A 24,293-nucleotide genomic window follows, 5' to 3' on the forward strand; every position below is an offset into this window, starting at 1 on the left:
ACAGCTTGGCAAGCCAGGCTGGTTGCTGCTCCTAGTGTCGGGTGATTGATGGCTCATGGTTGCTCATTGGAGTTCAGCAGCAGGGCAGAAATCACTTAATTGCTTTCCACATGCAAAGATGTGCTGTTTCATAAAAAAACTCAGAGGTTATTTTCTCACTTCTGCTACTCTTCACTTTACCAATTTCAATACTAATTTAGAATTATTTTTTTGTTCTATTTTTGGGCCTTATTGCCGTTACCGGATAGGACAACTGATTAGAAACATAAATGTTGGAAGGATACGGAATGACATTCAGCTAAGGTCAGATTTGAACCTACGGCCACTGTAATGAGGACTTTAACACAAAGTGACAGCTTAGGGATGTATGGTGCCCCTAAATTACAATTCTCAAGTACATTTTAATTTATAGGCTAGGACAGGATTTTACTCCATAATAAATTGTGTACATTTTACATATTTTTTGAATTCTGTTATCTGAGAGATATGTTGCTAATATTTTAATCCTGGATCTGATTCTAAGCAGATAGGCAGCATATTGATGGTTTAAAAAGAGACACAAGCTGTAATAGTTATGCAAAAGACCCCCACCCCTCACTCAAACTCTTTTTCCCACACTTTCACATCAAACAACTTTGTTAGCAGATTAAGACACCAGCTTTAACGAAACTGATTTTCCAAAATAACAACAAATTACGTGACAAGTGTATGATTGAACAGGACAAACTTCTGCTGAAATGGACATTAATGGAATACTTATTCCATTATATAGATATAAATCAAAGTCAGGTTTCTTCCTTTTAAAAATGTCACTGACTCTTTTAGAGAAAATGACTTTGGTCAATAAATACAAAAAATAAATAAATACAAAAATCTGTCATAAATGTATTAAATTCAACTTGGCAAGCCCAATGACAGCACTTAAACAGAACATTTCGCTGGCCTGGTTTTTCACCATAGTGATGGTGGGCTCGACATTTTTTATCTACCTCTTTCATAATTGGAGCTATCATAACTTTTTATCGCAGGCAAGACACGTTTAGTTCCTGTCAAGTTTTTCAAATTTGCTTGCCGCTTCACAGCCTCTTTCAAGGTCACGGTATATTTGCACAGTGTGCCCGTGATGAAGGCAGTAATTTTTGCTGATATTATCTTGGAACCCAGGAATATTGTCATATATTACAGTCCATTAATTAAGGTGGCAATTTCCCTCCCCCTCTCTCCTCTCATTTCACCCTCTGAAACCCAGCCCTCCTCTATCTCCCATTTCACCCACTTATCTTTTCATACTACGTCTTTTCCACTTGTTAACTTCCTTCACAACCCTTCTCGTTTGCCTTTTACTATTTCTGTTCGCCCTTCTTGCTCTCTTTGTTATTTCTTCGATTTTCTCTCTCTATTTCCTCTGGCAGCGTCCATCTTCCCTCACTATTTCTACTTCTTTTTATCTTTTTGATTTAACTGCTTTATCTCACTTTGTATTTTCCCATTTGGTTTTCTAAATTAGCGGCCTGGTATTAGCACTGACCTTCAGAGTTTGGCTCTCTGGGAAGGCTTAGGGGGATGTTAGCAATGTTATTAAACAATAAGATTAGGACTGCCAGGGAGGTTTCTACAGGCTTATGTGTGATTATCTTCATTATACAGTCTTGCCATGAGGAGTCAGAAAACATATTTATGAGATACACGGTTTAATATTGAAGCAGTTAAGAACAATCTAATTCCATGTGTCCTGTTACAGATCTCCAGCGCACCTTTTAGGATATACAGTATATGTACGTATATGTGTCTACAAAATTCTGGTGCACCAGGGTTCAGTTATATAATAATCTCACGATACTAAGGGAGGCCTTGGCTCTAACATTTCTCCCAAAACCAAACAATTACAGTCTGCTGTGAGCTGAGACAGCCAGTCGGCCAAGACAACATCTGATGGGTCAACAAAATCTAAATTACACTTTTAGCATGCTACTTTCTCGATTTGATGAAATAATGGATATGCAAATTGTTCCATGGTGGACAACCAGTGTCAGGTTGGACTTATTGCTCATAGCATAGTGGAAAGAATAATAAAAAAAAAAACCTTCTGGATTGGAAATCCATTTAAAAACCTATGGTGTCATTTGGGAAAAGGTCAACAGCATAGTGCAAGCTTTATGCAAGCCTCAGTCTAACTGGTTTTAATCATAAAAAGATGAAAAAGATTAGTTTATCATTCTGATAAATAATGATTGTATCAATTTCTAGGTGAAAATGGGTTATTAAAAGACTCGGTGCTGTTTTGTTTTTCATTCTGTTTTCATCTTTTCTTTTGGGTCAGTTATTTTTAAGGATTAATAGTTTTTTAAACTGGCATCACCATTTTCTTCTTGCAATTGGAAACATCATTGTTACAATTTTAAAAGAAAAATAATACATCTGAGATTTGTACTTTGTAACATGCAAAACCACAAGACTGCTCCTGAAATAATTAATTTGGTCTGTTAAAGAGTAAATGAAGGTGTCGGACATGAATTATAAGTCAGGCTAAAACCTTGCCAAACATACAGATGAAGATAAAGCAGGGTCGATTCATGTCTCTCTCACCACTCACTGTTTTTCTTTTTCTGCCACAAAACCTACAGATGTTTCTGATCAAAGCACTATTATCCAGCTGTCCCACTCCTTTTTGCTCCTTTTTCCTGTAGCTGACTCTCAGGAATCCTTCTACCATTCCTCATTTCATGACCCCTCTAATCCAGGCTTGTAAAATATTAACTGCCCTACTCTCTCTCAACAATTCTTCCTCCCTCCTGCACTGTCCCCCTTTCCTCTAACTGCTCCCTCCCATCTCTCACTTCCTTCACTTCTTCCTTTCCTTTAACACTCTCTCGTATCTTTATGCTTCCATGTTCCTCCCGGAACATAGACATCTAAAATGTGAAGTATCAATTAACCCTGTCGCTTGCAAATCTTTCAGTGTTCTCCGGTGGCGGTCGCAAGCCAGATGATGAGGGAAATTATGAGGCTGACACAAAATCCTGCACGCTCACACTAACACACAATACTGTACATGTGCTGTGGGGCTGAGATAAGATGGCAGGAAACAGGAAGTTGATTTATTTGAGCGTTGGTGCCCTGACTCATGCACAAACATGCACAGAACACACACACACACCAACACTTCTACAGCTGCAGCTGCCTCAGTGCTCACATGAAAGGAGAGGCAAATGCAGAGAGAGAGTGAATGTTAATCTCTCTGTGGGAAAGAGAGACAGGAGAGGATAAAGTGATAACTTAATTCCAAGATGTTTGCAGAGGAAGTGTATGTGTGAGAGCGTGTGTGTGGGTTGGTGCAGACTTGTGTATGTTCGTGCATACTTCCATCCAAGTTTGTTTTTTGGCGCCTGTGTGGCCTGTATGAATGTGCCTGTGAGCATATACTTCATGTGGTCCCAGATCTACTGAGAAACTGCATCAGTGTATTAATGTGTGCACTACCATGTAAACGCCAGCAGCAGTTTATTGCATTGCTTATTATGTCATACGGCAGTTAATCGGATCTCTGTGTTATAAATCACGGGGGGGGGGGGATTTAGCATTTTACTGTGTCGTACCTCACAGAAACATCTGAGGAACCTGCCTAACCAGCTCTGCCAAATGCTGACTGAGGCAAGAAAATCTATCTGGCCTCTAAAATAAATATATTATAACACAGGGGAAAAGAAGTACCTGTGTGAATTATCATGCGCCAACCCTAATATATGCACACATTATAACCTCCACTATTCAGTGCATAAAAATGTCAGATACTAATGTGAACATTTGTTATTAGGGCTGAAAGCGATAATTATTTTCATTCATCACTTTGTAATATTTTATTTAACTGATGAATCCTCTCGTGACTCACATGTCAAAAATGGAGAAAAATCCCGATTAGAGTCACAAAAGCTGACCATTTTTTCTTACTAAGAATATGAAATGTATTAAACTCAGCAACACGAAAAAGTAAGAAAAATAGCAACATTCTACCACATTACTTTTTTTTTCTGCATCTCTCGTCAACATGTTTTAACTAGATTGTTAATGTCCAACCTTCTTCTTTTGCCTGTATTTTTGTATCATTTAACTCTACTGCCTTGCTATTCAAATTGAAAAAAAAACCTTTTGTGCTGGTGAAGAGACTGAGCCTCATTTGCACAGAAATAATAAATATGGATGGCTTTTGCTGGGCGATGTTATGAAGTTATTGTAGATATGATACCAATGACTGCATGTCTGTGCTAACAAGGAAAGGAAAAGACAAGTGAAGGCCAAACCTGCAGGGGAAGTGAAGAAACTGAGGCCCAGAGCAACAGTCCAATCAGACATGAAAAATCTGCATGTGATCCCGTAAATTATTTGTCTCTTCTGTTTAGTTTAGCCATGCTAACTAAACATCTGAACTTTAACCTTACTGCAGCACTTCCAAATGTTTTATTTACTCCCTCATCATTCAAATTATGTAAATCTTAAAACTTGTTTGTTTTTTTGAGAGATACTTAGATATGTTATTTCTCAACAGAAATTGGTGTTGTAAAAACCAGCAGTGGCACCGTCAGGATTGTACTTAATTGTACACACCAGAACCATCCACCTGTATGTTGATTGTTATAAGCATCCAACTCAGCTCCTTGATCTAGTGTGTGAACAATGGAAGAGAGTATCCATTCCAATTTTTTTTAACAACATGAAAGTCTAGTTAAACTGATGTTCTTCTTCTCCTACGTGTTTGAAGTTAATTTGTCTTCTTAATATGATGTTCATCAGAGGAATCCCAATCAGTCATTGTCAGCCATTGTATTCCTGAGAATAGCATTGATTTAAACAGTTCACAGTATTGTAAACAGCTCTGTCTGTGGAAACAAGTATCATTAGAAGACATTTCATGACAATTTTTATGTTAAGTTAGCTGTATTGATAAATTCTTCACAGAGCTTTTAAAGCTCATTCTGAGAATTAGCTTTATGTTTCCACTTCCATACAGGATGTTTCAGGTAATTTACCTTTGACCAAAAGCTTTTGACATTAACACCAATCACCAGCCATCAGTTAGCTATGCATCACTATGTTCAATCAATCAATCAATCAATCTTTATTTATATAGCGTCAATTCATAACAGGCGTTATCTCAAGACACTTTACAAAAGCAGGTAAAGGACCTTACTGTTTGTCTGTTAACATTAACAAAAGGGCAGGTAACAAGACCATGCTCATTGTTATGTTTACAAAAAGCAGGTAAAGGACCTTACTGATGGCTATATTACAAGAGCCCAGCTTAATCCGTCATGGCGTGGCAAGAAAAAACTTCCTTTTAACAGGCAGAAATCTTCAGCAGACCCGGGCTCATGACGGAACAGCCATCTGCTAAACTGTGCTGGGCTTGAAAATGGGATGGGGGAGATGTTAATGGTTGGACAAAGCTAAAGAATGCAAATCAAGCTGATTATCTGATGAAAGAGTTCAAAGATGGGCTCTGCTAATGTCTTAGTAAAAAAAAATAGATAGTTCTTAAAAATGGCCCAGGGTCTATATCTTATAAAAAATACATACAGTAGCTCTTTGTTTTATTAAAACGTTAAAGAGATCAATTTTAGGCTTTCAAATTCATCACAAAAAAAAGAAGATGTTGATCCATAACCACTGCTCTACCAATCCCTGACCATGCTATGTGAATTTTCTTTATTTCTATCAGGTTATTTCACAGAGGCAACATCAGCAAGAAAGACCACCAAGTGGAAAAATGTGATCTTCTCAACCTAAACTGATAATTCTCCCAGGCTCTATCTATGTGTGTCAGCAAATCTAATACTTCACTGTTGGACTTTCAAAAGGCAAAATTCCCCTTAGGAATACAAATGAGATTCACTGATAAAAGTGCCACTGAGTTACAACCAGGCTGGAAGGTGACACAGTCTGACACACACATGCCAATGAAGGGCTACAACACACGAAGAACATTGCACATTGTCACAGACAAACATACAAACATGCCTGTGACAGGCATGTTTGTATGTTGACCTCACAGAATCAGATTACATAATTTACATATTAAGCAAAACTAAATGTCTGTTGGGCAGTGGGCCCATCAGAGAATATACCTTCATAGAGGCAAATAAGGTGGTGAACAAACACATCTGGAATCTGTGACAGACACACAGACAGAGGAAGTAGAACAGTTTCAAATAGTAAATCACAATGCCAAACAATGGAATTATTTAATTCCACACTACTGCTGTGCAAAAATCACAATTTAGTGTTGGTTACTCACACAGCACACATTTTAACACATCTATGCATACACGGGCAAAAGAAGTCAGATACAGAAGCACACAAGGCAGATATCCTGAAAATGAGAGGCTTGCACACATTGTTATCTGATGTTTGTATTTGCTTTATGGATTGTGCAATTGTATGATTGATATCAGTATATGAATGCCTGAGTCTGTGTGAATGTCTGATAAGTTGTGGAAGAATGAGTCTAACGATATGTTTGAATGTTAAATCAGGGTTTGACTGATTCTCTTTTTTGGGGGGGTTAATTTATGTTAATCTAGAATGAAAACATTAATTCACTTAACATGGCATCTATTTTTCCAGATATCTTTTCGCAGTAATCTATACCTACATTTGTGTCTTCGTCTCAAATCATCATCAGTCTAAGCTGTTTCCTCACTTTTATCCTTGTTTCTTTTCTTCTGTTTCTGTCTCTTTATGTGCATTGTACATGTTGTGTGTTTTGTGTGTATGTGTACTTGCTAGTCAGTGCACATATGTAACTGACATTATACCATACATCTTAACATTAACCCCATGAGTTTTCCTTTGTTTATGCGTCCTTGTGTAGATGTGCATAGGAGCTTGTGTATTGTGGGTTTGTGGCTCATCACTTATGTCAGTTTAGTAAACAGCCCATGGAGCCATATATGCAGTTCATTGCCCGTGGGATTGTGTGGATGTGCACATGTACATTATTCTTTAAATAGCTTCAGGACAAAGATGTGCACTTGTTATGTCCCAGGTCTTAGCCCCGTTGACCTCACAGAATGACTAAGTTATTTTCTCAGAATGCTTCCACAGTGGCGAAAACACAACACAAAACAGCACAATATCCCTCAGTGCCCAGCGGAATGTTATAAGGAATAAAAATAACACTATTCTAGAGAGAAAAAATGTTTGCTTTTTTTCAAAGTAACAATTTTTTTTAAGGCCTAAACCATCAAATAATTGTCAGGAAATTCTTTTTTGAGTTCTGGAGTTGGTGCAGTGGTTAACACAGTTGCCTCACTGCGGGGAGGTTTCAATCCCCATCGGACAGGGCCTCTTTGTGTGGAGTTTGCATGTTCTCCACTTGCATGTATTGGTTCCCTCCTGGTACTCCAGCATCCTCCCACAATCCATAGACATGCTGGTTAGGTTAAATGGTGAGTTTTAATTGCCCGTATGTGTGAATTTGAATGTGGCTGGTTGTCTGTGTCTATATGTCAGCACTGAGATTGACTAGCGGACAGTCCAGGGTGCACCCTGCCTCTTGCCCAATGACATCTGAGCTTCATCTTCTCCCCTCTGAGATTATTTCCTCTTTTCCTTTTGGCCTTTATTGCCTGTTTTGTTGTTGTTTTCATCTTTGTTTCACAGCTTATTTGCTGTCTTAAAATTTCCCTGACACACAATAATATTCCTTATTTAATTTCTAGCTTGATCAGTTTTTAGTTATCATTAATCAGTATTAAACGGTTATGAGCAAGTGACGAATGCAAACATCGAATTAGTCATAATTGCATTATAAACTGCTGTAAAAAAAAACCTTATTAAGGAGGTAGAGGTCTAAAAAATGGTGTATTGATTGATTTAGCTTAAGGGTATGGGAAAAAAAACTATCCAGCTTGGTCAAAAGCTTGGACTCAGTAACTCATATTTAGTCGACATTAATTATTAAACATTTTAAGCAGCAGCAGTGTACTGCATACTCAATGGAATCATTGCCTTCTTTTGTATTTAAAAGTGAACTCACCTCTGGTGTCTCTTACTAGATCTCTTCTTTATCTAAAGCACAAAATATGATTTTAAATAGCCTTTTTAAATGAATGTTTAATTGCCCACTGAACAATTTGAATATGAATTTAATACATTTTATTATATGATTTCCCCTTAGTTCCTCTTCTCTTCCCTTAGGGGACCTTTAAGTTTGCATAAACACAAATAAATTAAGCAAAAACAGTAATGTGAAATCTTAGTGAAGGACACTGATGATTTTCAGTTTTCTGAGGTAGGGAATAACAGGGCGTTGTAAGTAGTGTTAGAACACTGTGTATTACCAAGAGATCAATAGCACTTGAGCTGAATGTCATTATGGTTATTAGGCCTGCTTGTCTGTATGGTGATGAGGCACGAGGACATTATGCAGGAGTGGTGTGAGCGCATGTGTAAGTGAGTACATGAGTGTACTCATAAGAGTATCTGATTTGGTTTCCACTGTTGCTATAAGGTGTATTATGCATGTGTGCCATGTGTGCAGAATACTTATGATCAGTGATATGCCAGTGATGAATGCTTGTAGCTTCAGTGGAGAGAGTAGGAGTGAGTAGTTTCAAGGTGAGAGGGGGAGAAATTGATGGAGAGGGTGGTGGTAAAGGTGAGGACAGAGAGAGTACGAGATAAGGAAAACACTGACACTGAGAATGACAAGAGGGCACACAAAGGTAACATCAAATGATAACAGCAGCAGAAACTGTTGTGCCTGAATGTGCAATGGCGAACAACACACATCTCTGAACCTTAAAGATCTTAAAATATTGTGAGTTCTGGTTCATTAAGATTCCTTCTCAATTGCCAGCCAAGGCTATTCAGTATTCAGTTTTGATTTGAAAAGACCAAAACTAACAATGAATCATAGCTTCTTGTAAGTTGTGTTTGTCCAGCCACTGAAAGCGTATTCCTGTTTGCCTTAAAGCTTCATTGTTGTCCAAATATTATTGAAAACACATACGGGAGGCAAGTCACATCTATCCACAGCAAAAAGTAGTCTTGAACAAAAGCTCAATGTATTTCCTTTTTTGGCCATAATGCTTAGTAAACAAGCCACAGCTGGTTGGTTTTTTTTTTTTTTTTTGGGGGGGGGGGGGAATGGCTGTTTCTATTTATCTGGGGGTTTTTTTAAGTTTATATTGCAAGTTGAAATGAATGAGCTTGGGTTAAGTGCCACAGTTAGTGTAAGCCAGAAAGTATTTAGAAGCTAAGTAAACCATTGTCGTCTTTGGGTTTTGGACAAGTTAGAATACATCAAACCTACATTCTCTGGCTTTCTAATGGAATGCAAATAAGCAAATAAGTCAATTTTATGGTTTATGGTTGTGTACTTGGAACATTTTGCACATTGTTTATAAATACACTTGACATTATAGATAAGATCTGGTGTTCATGATTTCTAAGACAGATAACAAAAACAAATAAATGCTGCCAAAATATTTCTAAATAATACAGTAGAAGGAACACTTAAGCCACTCCCCGAATGGCAGTCGGTGCTCATATAGAAGGATCCAAAAGGCGTCTGGACTATACAGTATGAAATATCAAAACACTGCAAACCATGGTTCTGATACATCATTTTCTGATTTCTGGGCATTCAAGTAATCTCTCCATCCCAGAGAAGGAAATACATTGTTCTGCAATTGTTGGAAAAGAGAATAATTATATAATGTTATACACTTAACACAGTTGGCCAATGAGGAATACAGCCTCTCATGTTTTTTTGTAATGTTTTCGTAGTGTAATGGCTTTGTCTCTTTATTGAAATAGCTGTTGTTTTATAGCTAGTTTGCATATTATAAACGTTATCACTTTTGGGATGGGATTTTATGTTAGCTGGCTATATATGTGCTGTGTCAGTTCCGTTTAATGCTCTGCTTATTTCCCACTTTTATAACCAATGACCAATGTCTCATTGTGAGTGTTTAGCCTTTTTTAATCTGTACATGTACTGTTTAGTTTTAACTATTGAAAATAGATATATATGTTTACAAACCATCTTTCAAACACACATTTACATACATGTTTGAATTGTTAAGAGAACGGTATGAACTGATATTAATGTGTCTGCAGTGTTGAAAGTAGAACACTGGATAAAAGAACCACAGAGGAGTAGATGTCGTAAAACGGCATGGAGAGGAAGAAGTTTTGGTAGTAGACAGAAATTGAATGCAGAGAGAAGGACAAGGAGCAAAGATGAATCACCATTAGAAAGGCCAGAGCTAGAGAAAAAGGAGTGATGTAACATGAGAAGATAAGAACGATGGGATGTGGGAGCCGACAGGGGCAGAAGAGGAGGTCAAAGAATGAGTGTTGTGTTGACACTCTCAAGGACATCCACAAGGAGAAGCTGAAACACTTCATTTTAGCAAAATATTCCAGGGAGCTTGCTTGTCAGATTAAGCATTGTGAAATCAGTCTCCTTCTTTCATCTCCCGGTGATTTAAAAAAAAAATGAAGAAAGGTACATTTTCTGACTTACTTAGGTTTTAAAATAATGTATAGGAACTGTATATACATCTATGACAACTATATCCTGTAGGATTTTCTTCTTCTAAAAACTTTGCATGAATGGATTTTCAGTGATTTATAATAGCAAGAATACTGCAACAAAGTTTCTGATGTCTTCGCTCTTATTTTCTACACTTATTTGTCACATAAAGCACAAGGGCTCCAGCATCATCAAAGCTAACATCAAAGTCATTTTGCTAAGATTGAAATAAGTTTTTATGTAAATAAAATCACATTCGTTCAAAGAAACTGGACAGATGACATCAAAGGGAACTGGTGTATCTTGCCACCAACACACATATGCACAACATTATTTGGACGTGGTGAAATTGGGAGGGGTGGCTTGGTGACAACTACTTACTTATAACTAGGATGGACAGAGGGAAAAAATGTGAGTTGTGACAAAAAAACAAGATTAGTACGAAAAGAAGTCAGAGGCAGGGCATGGGGAGGTGGAGGGCACTGAACGACAGACAGAGACGGAGACAGTGAGAGAACAAACTGTCAGGTTAATGGGGCGAGGAATCGTGTCTTATTTAATATAGATGGCTCTGGTATGGGACATGAAATATACATGAAACACAGGGTTGACATCTGTATCAGCTGCATTAAAGAGCCTGTCTAAGGAGACCGAGAAAGGGAAGCTAGATAAAGTGGAAATCAGCAAAGAGGCTTTGTAGTAAGAAAGAAAGGAGGGAGGAGACAAAGACAAGAGGAAAAGACAGGGTGGGAGACATCAGATCAAGACAAAGAACTTGACAGCATTTGATCCCAGGGCAACAGGGGCGTTTTTTTTTTCTTTTCTACCAAGATGAGGACTTTTCCTCAGATGGAAATCAATACTTTATCATTGTTCTTTGTTTTGCTGTTGATCCTCAGTGTGTATGTGTTAATCTGAGGTCTTCACCTCATGTGGTCATGACAGGGCCCATGGGACTTCCAAACAGAACAGATTACTAACCCTGGTTTAAATTCCCATTCAGCTTGCACATACCACTCTGCCCCAGGGGTTATGACCTCTACAACTTGTTCTTATCCCAGTTACAAAAAACATGTGTTGTGAGTTCACAGATAAAGAAATAGAAGCATCACAGTTTGGTCCAAGGTTTTTTTGTTGGGGCTCATACTGAGGGTTTTTTTTAACGTCGAGCTTAATGTATAATACTTTCGTATTTCATTTATTTATATGTTGTCTATTTAGCGTGTGTTGGTTTTCGGTGTTGTTTCTTTAAATCAATACAAATCTCCCTCACACAATTGCTAGAAGCCAAGTGAACAGAGGGCAGTACTTTAATCACCGATCTCTCACTTGTTGTAAGCTCCTGAAATATCCTTAACACTTTGCCTCTGTCTGTCTCCAGTTGCTAGGAACCAGTATGAGCGGATAGGCAGTGATGTGACCATGCAGTGCGGCTCCCTGGACAATGACGCATCAGTGTCATGGAAGGTGAATGGGACAGATGTTAAGGCCCAGCACCGTCTAGAAGGTCCCAGATTGATACTGAACGAAGTAGATTTGGGCCACAATGGACTCTACAGCTGCTTTCAGAACCCGCATGGAGAGAGACGTGACACCATCTACCTCCACATCGGCAGTAAGTAGCCAGACAATTGCCCGCCGAATATTACTTCAAATATGACATGATGAATCTTTTATTATCCCAAAGGGGAAACTGGGTCATTAAAGCAGTACAGACTAAAAGGAAAGGCAGAATAGAAATTACCACAGTGCAATTACATCTCAAAAAGAACGGAACCAATGTATTAATAATGAGAAATGTTATGGATTTCAGCTTGTACAGTATGTGCAAAAAGAAAGACAAAAACAAAAAACTTGCCCTGCAGCAGTTATTAATTGTGGTTACTTCAAGGACAATGGTAATGTTATGCCCATAATTATTTGATGTGTCTTCCATGAGTTTCCTGCACAGATTTGTATCGGTAAATTGCAAAATAAATCCAAGCTCAGCTTGGACATATAGTTGGGTTTTATGCTTTAACTTTTATAGACAATAGAAGATGTGACTTCAATTAAATGCCTACTCTTCGCAGCCATAGGCCTTTCTGACATCTCAACTGAAGAAACCATTGTTACTTTTATTTACGTTTTTTGTTTGTTTGTATACATTGTGAAGCCTCATAGTGTTATATAGTGGTGTGTACTTTAAATTGAAAATGATACATTTGGACTTTCTTTTTTTTTAAATAGCTTTGCATAGCTTAACCAAAATTCCTTGAAACTGTTAAAGTGAGTCATAATAATTTATCATATATTAAACACTGATGTAAAAAAATCAAGCCCTTACTGTAGCCACTTAATTGTAAGTTGTAATACCTCAAGGAGTTTTTTTAATCACATTTTGAATTTAAAAAAATAAAACACAAATTTTCACATTAGCTACCCTGATTGAAGGATCGCTTGCCAGTTGATAATGTAGAATGACGAAAAAGAAAAGAAATGGCTTTTTATTTAAATAATCATATAAAAGCTAAAGGAGGAGGACTTTAATGGCGTGTCACAATGGACTTTATTTAGGCAATTGCACACTTTGGGACCCAATATACTCTGGTAAAGGTTTTATACACTGAGCCGGTGTATAATAATGGTGTTAAGAGACTTGTTACGACAAGTACCTCTACAGATAATTGGATTTAAATCTAGCCTTAAACTGATGTTGTTAATTAGTGGATTAACATTTCGAGAAGCAAACAAACTAAATTTACAAAAGCACTCAGGGACTGAAATTATCTGATGGTCATTAATTAAAGGTGTTAATTTATTATTGCTTGATGTTGCTTGGCTTGTTGTAATATCAAATGAATGTCAAACCTTTATTATTGTGTTCACACTATTACACTTTTTCTTTAAAGCTATTTTAAATAGTCTGTTCAATGATTTCACCATTTGGAGTCCAGTAAGCAACATGGGCTACAACGAAGGCTAAACCAGTATGTGTTCAAATTCACATGCTATTTTCTAATTCAAACCTATATGAATATGCAATGTTAATACTGTAAGACTGATAGCTCCCTTTCTCTTCTACTATAACTGACAGGTTTGAATGTCTTCAAAGTCATGTTTTGGCCAGCAATTCCTCACACAGTGGAGAAAACATTCTATCTCTGTCCATGTCAGAATGTTGGCAGTCAAAGTAACAGCAAAAATTAAAAAATTAACTGCACACTGCTAGCTGGTTAGCAGGTGGAAGTGAATATCTCTTTGGCATCATTTTATGGAAGGCCCCAAAACAGAGCCAAAAGTGACATGATTTGATACTCTGCTGGCATCAAAAAATGTCCGCTTATAGCAGTTTTTCTTCTTTCCCAAGCTGTTCTAGTAAGCCTTAGGTCTATAATAAAGATTAAAGATTACTTAATTATACGAATACATTTAACATTTCAGTGTAAATAAAAACAGCAAAGCAGTGTAGGAGTGCATTCTCCTCAGTTTAGCAGGGAACCACCCCTTGTAATCCAGTCCACTTGCCAGAAAGAAAGAAACAGAAAGAAAGCTTAAGGAGCCACCTATCACCGCTGCATTTCAGGCTGATGTTAAATGTAACATTTCCATGCAAATGTTTGATGAATGAGACTGTATGCGAGGGTGACAGTTAGGTTAATCATATTGCCAATGATGAATTACTTAATGCTTAAAAAGTACTGCATTAATCAGAGTTTTATGTTATCTTAGATTATGTCACACGTCTGTGTATGTGTGTGTCTGTGCATGTGTGAGTAAAACAGGTACAGAAAGTGATGAAGGAACCACATGTCAGTGTTGAAGCTAATGCATTTGTCTGCAGGTTGTTTTTTTTTAATTTTTTTTACGATTAGTAATTTCTCTTTTATAATGACACTTTGGTGGTCTCAAACAGTGTGAGTGTGTACATAAGAGAAAGAGAGAGAGAGACAGAGAGAAACAGAGTTGCATTGTGTAACTGTTCTTTTGGGGTCAATTACATGTTTGTGAGAAGAATGCCTTTGGGGTTTAGCCTGGTTGTGAATATAATTACCTCGATAACAGTTGGTGATTTTATGACACAAGGCACTCTTTGGGGAAACATTGACTTTAATTCTATCTTTCAAAGTACAGAAACTGATACTACCATATTCTTTCACTGTGTCTCTCTGGCCTTTTGGACAGAGTGTTAATGGGGGAAATGATGCTGTTATTTCTCCAGGCGAACATGTATAAAACCTTAAAAACCCAGATGGGGATGGGACATGTTTTAAAGCTGAAGCTGAGCCGAATTGATTTGATGACATGTAAGATGTGTGGACAATTAGAGGATTTAAAAAGCTGCACTTCTCCAACTTTTTGAGTTGTGATCTGATATACTATGACCTATATTCTTCTTATAGAGGATGAGACGAATCATTTGTGTTTAAATAATTACATATAAACTGACTATGTTGTGATCCAAATCTTCAATATGTGTAACGTTTACAATAGCATCAGTCTCCCTCTGCTGTGACAGCAAACCGCTTGTTGACTACTAGATGCATTTTATATGCAAGTGGGGGTGGGGGGTAAACAATTATCAATAACTGTGCTGGTGTAACTTTCTGCCACAACATGGATTTTTGCTATTTGGTTATAGTGCTCACACAAGGCATCGCCAATTGTGCGGCATAGCGGCCACAGTGGGGGGTGAATTAAAGTAGCATTAATAAGGGCTTTGTCACAGACAATGGCTTAGTTGAGTCCCCGGGTATTCTTTCATGTTTCACTTGGATACTCCGAGCAGAGCTTGCTTTGTCACTGATAAAACAGCACTGCCTCTTCCTTGTGAGTGCAGGTGTCCGTGTTTACGATGTAAGTGAATATTGGCAGTGCAATCGGGTTAACTTGCATTCTCCACGCTTCGTGTGTCAGCAAAACACAGAAGCATTCAGTGGGTGTGCTCACATTGCAGTGCATTCTTGAATTTGTTGTTCCAACACCACCACTTGAAACATCAGTTTTGCAGAAATTGCAAGTAGTCCATTAATCAATCTTTATTTGTACAGTGCCAATTCATTCCTCACCAAACATTCTCAAGGAACCTAAAAGGGGTCAGGAGCTCCCAGAAAAAGATATGATTTGTAACTTTTATGCATCGTTTTGCTGATTACATTTAGGGCAGTTATAACATTAGAGAAAAAGTCTCTCTGAGGTTCTTAGGTACAATAACTTAAGTCTTGTCTAAGTTAAGCAGCAAACACTTTCTGGTCATCCAAGTCGTAATGTCCTTAAGGCAACCTTCTAGTTTACGTAACTGATTGGTTTCATTAGGCTTAATTCATTCATACAGCTGAGTATTATCTGCATAACAATGAAAATGTATGGAATGTTTCCTCAATTACTCAGGGGATGCATATATAATGTAAAGACAATTGGTCCAAGCACTGAACCTTGAGGCACTCCATGGCTAACTTTGGTGTGCATTGAGGACTCATTAAAAGGCACAAACTGAGATCGATCTGATAGATAGGATTTAAACCAACTTAAAGCCGTCCCTGTAATTTTAGGTAATTGTTCTCGTCTCTGTAACAGGATTTAATGGGCAACTGTGTCAAAAGCAGCACTCAGATCTAGTCCCCTGTTTGAGGCTAGAAGAAGGCCATTCACAACTTTAACTAGTACAGTCTTATTGCCATGGTGGACTCTAGCTACAACTATTTCCAGGATCTTTGAATAAAGAAAGGTAGGTCTATAGTTAGCCAGAGTTCCTGAAAAAAGAGTAGGCTTTTTAAGAAGCGGTTCAGTTATGGCTACTTTACATGGCTGTGGTCCTGCCACTAAAGACATATTGATCATACAGTATGTCGTAATAGAGCTAAGGAAGTTATTGGCTTGACGTATTAAATGTAAATGTAGGTTTTACGTTATGCTTGTCCTGCCTATTTTGCTTTCAAAATGCTGGAATGCTTTCTATAATCACACATAGCTTCGATTTGTCACTTTCTTTTGTTTGAGAAATCAAAGTGTTACAATGACTGATCATCTTTGTAGAACTATTCCTGGATGTATGTGTCATAGTCTCATTCTTGTCTTTTGTATTGGTTATCACAACCTTTCTGTAGCCTGATATTTTTGTACATTTCTATTTTGTTCTTTGTCTCCCGTCTTTGTCTTTCACACAATTGTTTTCTGAAGTTTTCATTGTGGTAACTTCCAGAACGCAATAATAATAATGACAGCTTAACAGGCTACACTTGTTCTGATTAGCATCATGATGATAGTTTGATTTTATGTAGTGTTTATTACTTACACTAGGGGCTTGTTATGTTTTACACAAATACAGTACAAGTGTTATCAGGAGAACAGCACAGAGCCATCTGTCTATCCCCTTTTCATTTTTCTCCTTCACTCTGTCTGTTTTTTCTCTCAAACTTTGCGGACTTGTCATCTATCTCCCCCCACCTCCCCTTTCCCCTCTCTTAACCCATCCATTTCCCTGCCTCTGTCTCTGTCCCCATCATCATCATCATCATCATCATCATCATCATTATGTCTTATCTTTCAAAATGCTCCCTTTGGATTCTACATTCACCTACCTCAAACTCTGTCTTGTTTCTCGTACCTTGGTTGGTAGTTTGTAGCAGCATCTGTTAACAGAGTGTTTACATTGGGTTTTTTTTACAGTTCTGTAGGTTCACAGGATGTAAAACTATGACCCCAAAAGTGTCTGTGTGTATCTGTGTTATCCCCCCCTTCACACTCATTTGAAAGTGCTCTTGTGAGCTTTCTCCAGAATTGTGTCAACATAATAGCTATGACCACAGTACGTGTTTCTGAGGGTATTAGAGTTTAGAATTGTCTGTTTCTCTTACTTTTTGTTTTATTTCACTGTAGACGAAAGCTACTCTTAAGTATGAACTACAAAAACCTTATTAAGGCACTTTGAATTGAAATGATGATCATATATGGATGGAAGTTAAGTTTGTTTGCTCTAGATATTGAAAAAGTGCCAATCTTCTCAGACTTGCACATATACAATCACACAATAAAACACTCCAGCCCCAGAGTTTTCAATGACATTCTCGAACTCAATCTTCAAATTTAACAGATGTCAGACAGGGACATAGAAAGTGGCAGACTGTGAAAAAAAGGGAAATACATGGACGGTAAAAGGTACAGTACAATTGAATAAGCAAACAATCATAAAATCTTGAAGTGCTTCAGTGAAATACAACATTAGTTATTACTGCCCTGGCCTTAAAGCTTTGTCCATTCTTCTATCTCTGTTATCCTCAATGGCTGACAGCTAGACATTTTATAGCATCACATGATGTTTTAGATCCATCCAGATATTTATCCTTACACGACATCAACTGCAGCTGCTCATATATCCGTCCAGTAGCCCCTGTGACCTGTCACACAGTCAGCCTGCAAGACTTATAACTTCAGGTGCTAGTTGATGGGAGCTGCTGTTAGGGTTTATTATATATTTATTCAGCACATGTCACTTTTAACTCATTGTATATTTTAAATGGATACTATTTATTTATACTGCATTATTGATCCATATTTATTTTCTTATTTGAAAATGTGGTTATTGTATTTTGTATATATATTTGTTTGATATGGCATCTAGAGGATTGCTCTAACAGTATTTCATTGTACTTGTACAGTGACAATAAGGATATCTTATCTTTATATTAAGCTTATGAGTCAGCCTGCTAGAAAAGGAATCATTACGAAACACTTACTTCCTCCAAATAATTTGTTGAAAACAGTTGTCTTTGTTTTCCTCAATTGAGAGAACTTCTATCTTTTGTGTTTGTTTTAAATAAATGAGAAACACCATTAAACATGTTGCATTAACATAACATTTCAACAAAACAACAATGAGGCTGCAATCACATTTTTTGTGTAATCTAAGGATACTGCAGCCTATTGGTATAGGCCTCTCCCTGGGGCCCTGTTCTTTGGTTGTAAGTAATATGTGGGTTTCCCGGACTCCTATCTTAACCCAATGATATCATTTAAGTGAAATTAAATTGGGAACACTAATTAGGTTCACATTTAGATAATCTATCCCTGCTCTGTTGGTTAAATCAAATGTTTATCCTCAAATGCAGTCCATCTAAGACCACAAAAACACACACGTGCGCACACACTCGCACACACATTGATTGGTCGCCTTGAGCTTCACTAAGGATGAGTTGAAGGAGGAGTGAGTTCTCTTGTTAGATTGATGCACATCTCTTACCCTCAGGCAACTTATTTCCACACACACACATAAACACACACAAAACACCAATTGGTATCTATTTCCTTTCCCAAGGCAGCTTGTTTTTGTGTGGAAGCTTCCCCCACACACATACACACTCAGGGGACATGTGCTACATCTCTGGGTAATGGAATTGTCTTGTCTCCTTGCAGACAGATCACTATGGAGGTTGGTGAATACGTAGAGCTCTATCTCCTCTGGGACCTGTTTAAACCAGGAAGAATTTGGCCTCACATGTAGGGCCAAAGCTAGAACTACTCAGCTGCCATTTTAATTACCTTCCTTGCTTGTCCCAGTACTCGGTCAATCATAATAAATAGAAAATACCTACATTGACAGTTTACAAAGTCTTAACATCTAATTGAACAGTATGTCCCCCTCAGCTCTCTTGGCTTTCATTTATATCAGCTGGAAAGAAATTGCATATTTGAAAGGTAAGACCTGGAGGATTGAATGATGCAAGCATGTAGTCGTTTTGTTTTGTGAAATAGCCTGCACATTGAAAGAAATTCCTTCATAAAGCCTGAATAACCTTCTTTTGTTTATAAAGACCTTAAGGAAATTTACATCTTGCCCCTTTTATGCAGTGAAAGGCCAAAACTTTGACCAGGTTCCAGATTTATTTAATTTCACAATAATACTTTTCTAAACATTTTTTTTTTTTTTTTTAGTTTGGATGAAGTTTAGTCAAAAGACATGTTGCAATATAGAGGCCTTCTTCAGCATAATCCACAGAGATCACTTTATATCTGACCTGGGAAGTATGAACGGAAAAAATGACTTTCCCACATTATTCAGTAACGTTACACTGTTTATCTGGAAGAGTCTTAAAGCTAATTGTAATGTGAGTAGCAATACGTTGCAGTTTTTCAATCACAAAAAGTGATTTTTTGACAAAAGTTAATTTTACCAATGGATATCCATTGCAATGTGGCCTTACTGTCTTCTGTTTCTTATGTCTTGTTCTGCATATTCATCCTCAGCAATATTGTCACTGCATTTCTCTCCCCTCTGTCTTTCTCCTACCATAACAGTTTCTCCTCTTTTGTTCCGCTCCATGTCGCCAATTCCTTTCCTTTCTATTTTTGCTCTATTTGCACGACAACAGCAACTCCCATCACTTTACTGTAGCAGACAACCGTAACAAATGCTAAAATGGGCCTGGTTTGAGAAGTCAATGGAAGCCATGGGGGAAACTCAAAAATGTTTCCCCCCAAAAAAGTATGTGTTGCGGTATGCATGTTTGGTATCCGGAATGATCTGGTAAGACAAATTGTTTAGCTTTTCCTCTCAGTTGTTGTTGTTGTTGTTGTTTCTGATTCTGAGCAACAAAGAGAGAGACTGGGTTGCAAAATAAGTATGTGGAGGCATTAAGAAATACAAATTTACCCATCAGGCTAAAAGCTACATTTGCTGTGGATAAGATGTTAACCATCAAGGAGTAAATGTTAGCTAACACAGATACTCATGCACTTTACCAGGGATCCATCCAGTGGCTTTGAAGCTCAGCCAAGGTTGTCTTTTCTCAAAACTTGAGTCCAGTATTCTTTTAATTATTTATTTTTTGACATCACTCTTTATTGTATCCCACCACCAGTCTGTCCATCCATTATTCTCGACCATGTATCATATTTTGCCCCAGCAAGCCTGTTCCCCTGGTTCCCTCCTTTCTCCTACTCTAATCCTCTTACTCTGCTTCCTGGACCATCCCATATTTCCCTCTTCTTCTCCTCTCATCTTTCTCTCAATAGTTTGGTGAATATAAGCTTCAAATCAAATTCTCATGTGACATCACAACCTGTGTCTAGTGTGCTTTTGCTGTAATGTCTATAAGTATGTCAATAATTTCCATCTACAGTGTGCATGAATGGTTTTGAGCATCAATGAATCAGTTTTATTCTTCAATGTGTTCAATCTAAAACTCAGAAAATGATCTCAGAGGATGTATCATTTTTATTATAGCTCCCATGCTGATACAGTAAATATCTTGTCAACTGATTTGTAATATAACGTTTTTGAACAAGTGTAAAAGAGTTAAAGTGCAGAGAGGTAAAAAAAGAAGAAAAAAAAAAGAAAGAAGCTAAACTGTAGAGCTGAAGTTAATAAGGAGTCTGCAGATCAGGTTGGCTATACTGAAAGTCTCCCCGGGAAGAAGTTGAGGTTGAGGGAGACTTAAGTAAGATAAAGCACAGCTAAAGACAGATGAGCTTATTTTAAGGAACAGGAGCCCAACACAGGATACAGTGTAGATCAAAGGTAGGATTCAGGATCTTTGTGAGGGTTTAGCAAAAAAATGTGATTGTGGACGTGGTGATGAGAAAACAAATATGAAATATATTATTATAATACAAACACTAACATGTATGTGCAATTATGAAACCAAAGGAAGACCAGACATAGAAACATAGTTGTGATCAGAGAGGGTTAGACTTAAAACACAAAGAGCGGTGATGTGCACATTTTGTTGCCATATAACAGTTCTAACCGACTGACCTTGTGCACTAAAATATATATAGCTGTTTAAAAGTTAAAAAAATAAGAATATTTGAGGGAGAAAGTTAAACACATTTGATTACTTTCTCTTGAGAACACCCTTAAAGTTAACATATCTACCCCTCAAGGCTTGGCTTTTTGTGTCTGTGTGAATCTGGTGTGACAAGACTGAAGTTGAAACTTGGACAGCCTTAAGCATTCTGGGAAGTGCCCACAGTTCATGTCAAAAACATGAGGCTCATGGGTTTTGTTTTTGGTGGCACTAAAGCCTATCAGAGCAAACTTTAGCGGTTGAACTTGAGCAGCTGAGGCATCACATCTCGTCTTCTGATATGCTGCTCCTTGCTCCAATTAAATTTGCAATGCTCCAGCTCCGTTCCACTCAAATGCTCTGCATGAAACAAAACCATGGAAGTGTATGTGGTAATTGGTAGTGTTAGATGAATATGTTGCCATCCTAAGCCTTTTTTTTAATACTTATCCAGCACGTTTGTTTTAGTTCTGTGTCAGTTTTTAAAATGTACTTCTTGTTCTTCCTGTCATTTCAGTAGAACCCTTCTTCATTTCGCATAATTACACCAACATTGAAGTGATACGTTTAACAGGACTAAATAAATTACATTACTTCGGTGTATTATAAAAAGTGAAAAAAAAGCTCTTTAATATAGAAAAACTAAGATAATTGGCAATTTGAAGGTTGCAAGGGTTCATTCTGTTTCTCTCTCTTTCGGTTTCTTTCTCTTTCCTGTCTCCCTCCCTTTCTGGGCTCTAATTACCCATCCAGAGGTAGTGGAATAAACCGACTGACTGTATTATTATCTTGTCTCTTCTGTTCGCTCCGCTTTCCTACAGTTGACATGCAGCAAAACAGAAATGACTGCGCCTTGTGTGAGTGTGCTGTATATATATTGGTTGTGTATGTGTTGCTGCTTGTGGGTGCCTTTGTTGTGCGCTTCACATTAATGTGTCACTCTGTCCCTGTGGGTGTGTGTAGACTTCTTTGTTTATGCCAACATTTGCAGCTGCATTTTTGTGTGCGTATGTGTGGTTCTGTGTGTCAGTAGCTGTCAATGTGTGTTTTATGTGTGTACAAAGAAGGTAAAGGCCTGTTCTTTCTTGATTAGTGTCCACTCATATACACGTTTCTTTGCCATCTCAACACTTTGACAATCCTCTGTTTGTATTTTTCTGTGTGTGTCTGTGAGAGAAAGTGACAAAGAGATAAACGGAGGAAAAGAGAGCGTTTGACCATAAAATATTCCCCCTGGTTCAGTGTCCAGCAGTGAGGTTGAGCAGTTTTCTCTATTGACGTCAAGCTACTGAGAAATGGTCAGATATCCATGAAAACATGCTCACCGGCCATTTTTGTGTTTGTATATGTGGCTTCAAGAAACATTCAAATATCAAAGGTTTAAAGCGGTGAAACAGACCAGTCTTGCTGAACCCTTTCAACCAACCCTGACACATTTGGTCAAATGAATGCACTGACAACCCCCCAAAAAAACGTCTTGTAATGCATATTTATGTAGAGAGTGTGTGTTGTCCTTTTCTTTATTCAATTCAAAAAACTTTATTTGTCCCCGGGGTGGCAATTCAAAGGCACACAAAGAAGTAAATGAACGACAGTGTAGCTATAATGTGTATGTATGTATGTATATATATATATATATATATATATATATATATTTTTTTTTTATTATTATTTTTTTTTTTTACCAAAGAAAAGTGTCAACGAAAGAATCAAGTGTCAAGATACAAGTATAAAGTAGAAGGTATAAGTGGACAATGATCAGACTAAAGATGTAAACAGACATATGCAGCAGTGAACAGATATATCAGATATGTCCACTTATACCTTCTACTTTATACTTGTATCTTGACACTTGATTCTTTCGTTGACACTTTTCTTTGGTAAAAAAAAAAAAAAAGTATAGCTGCACTGTCGTTCATTTACTTCTTTGTGTGCCTTTGAATTGCCACCCCAGGGACAAATAAAGTTTTTTACAGAACTATCGTTCAGTAAAAATAGGGGAAAAAATGTGTGTGTGTGTGTGTGTGTGTGTGTGAGTGTGCATATATATATATATATATATATATATATATATATATATATATATATATATATATATATACAGAGAGAGAGAGAGAGAGAGAGAGAGAGAGAGACTAAGACTATTGAAGAACATTGGAATCTTCATATTTCTCACCAAAATTATGACATCTTTAAAAATTATCTGTCCTTCTTTCTTCTTGTTATATTTATGCAGACATAAAGGGATATTTTGATGTGGCACAACATGCCTTAAAATAGTATAATGTTTGCAACAAGACATTCAGAATGCACAGAGACTTAAATAGAATTAAATACGAAAAAATCTAAATCATAATTTGCTGTTATAAATAAAGCTGCATAAATACTCGGAGAGAAAACAAAACCTCCTGTGAATAATAGTACTGTTAATATGCTGACAAATGTGCATTTTTTATTATTTAAGACACATTGGTTGTGAAGCAGCTTCGGGTAGCATATATCTATAGGGTAATTTTAGACTGTTGCCAGGCAGTTTAAAAAGCTAGTGATGAGGAGCTAAGGTCAGTTGATGTTACAGGAAAATAAATAAAAGACATCTTGTTCAGGTCTGATATGGTGGAAGTTTGACTTTATGACATTTCATATTCAGGGAAACTTATCCAAAAAGACATAAATCATTGTGATGTTTGAAATTGTATTGCATCAATTGGCAAGCCCCACATAAGACATTGCGCATGACTCATCAAAATATGTTCCTATTGCACTCAGATAAATATTTCACTCTCTTTGTCAAAGTTGTAAGTTCATGTTTAAATTATTATTGCTGATTTAAATGTAGGATATGGACAAGTAAGCACATATATGCCCTAATAAAGCCTTCTGAATTCTAGCTGGAAACCCGATAGAGGGAGTAAACGAACCTGTGGTGTGATTGGAGGTACATATGTGTGACAAAGGGAGTGTATGGCAAAGACAGCCTATGTCTGTCTGTG

At 37.3% G+C, this 24,293-nt stretch overlaps 1 protein-coding gene across 3 annotated transcripts in view; it reads left to right on the forward strand.

Annotated features, from left to right (window-relative positions):
• The window catches only part of cntfr (ciliary neurotrophic factor receptor), a 214,718-nt gene that overhangs the window by 104,971 nt on the left and 85,454 nt on the right, over positions 1-24,293 (forward strand). For all 3 annotated transcript variants that reach the window (XM_079363681.1, XM_079363680.1, XM_079363679.1), the window contains exon 4: positions 11,919-12,152. In XM_079363681.1, coding sequence (XP_079219807.1) covers positions 11,919-12,152 — 234 coding nt within the window. The remainder of the gene's footprint in view (positions 1-11,918; positions 12,153-24,293) is intronic.

The sequence above is a fragment of the Symphodus melops genome, assembly GCF_947650265.1.
Source record: "Symphodus melops genome assembly, chromosome: 16".
Lineage (NCBI taxonomy): Eukaryota > Metazoa > Chordata > Actinopteri > Labriformes > Labridae > Symphodus > Symphodus melops.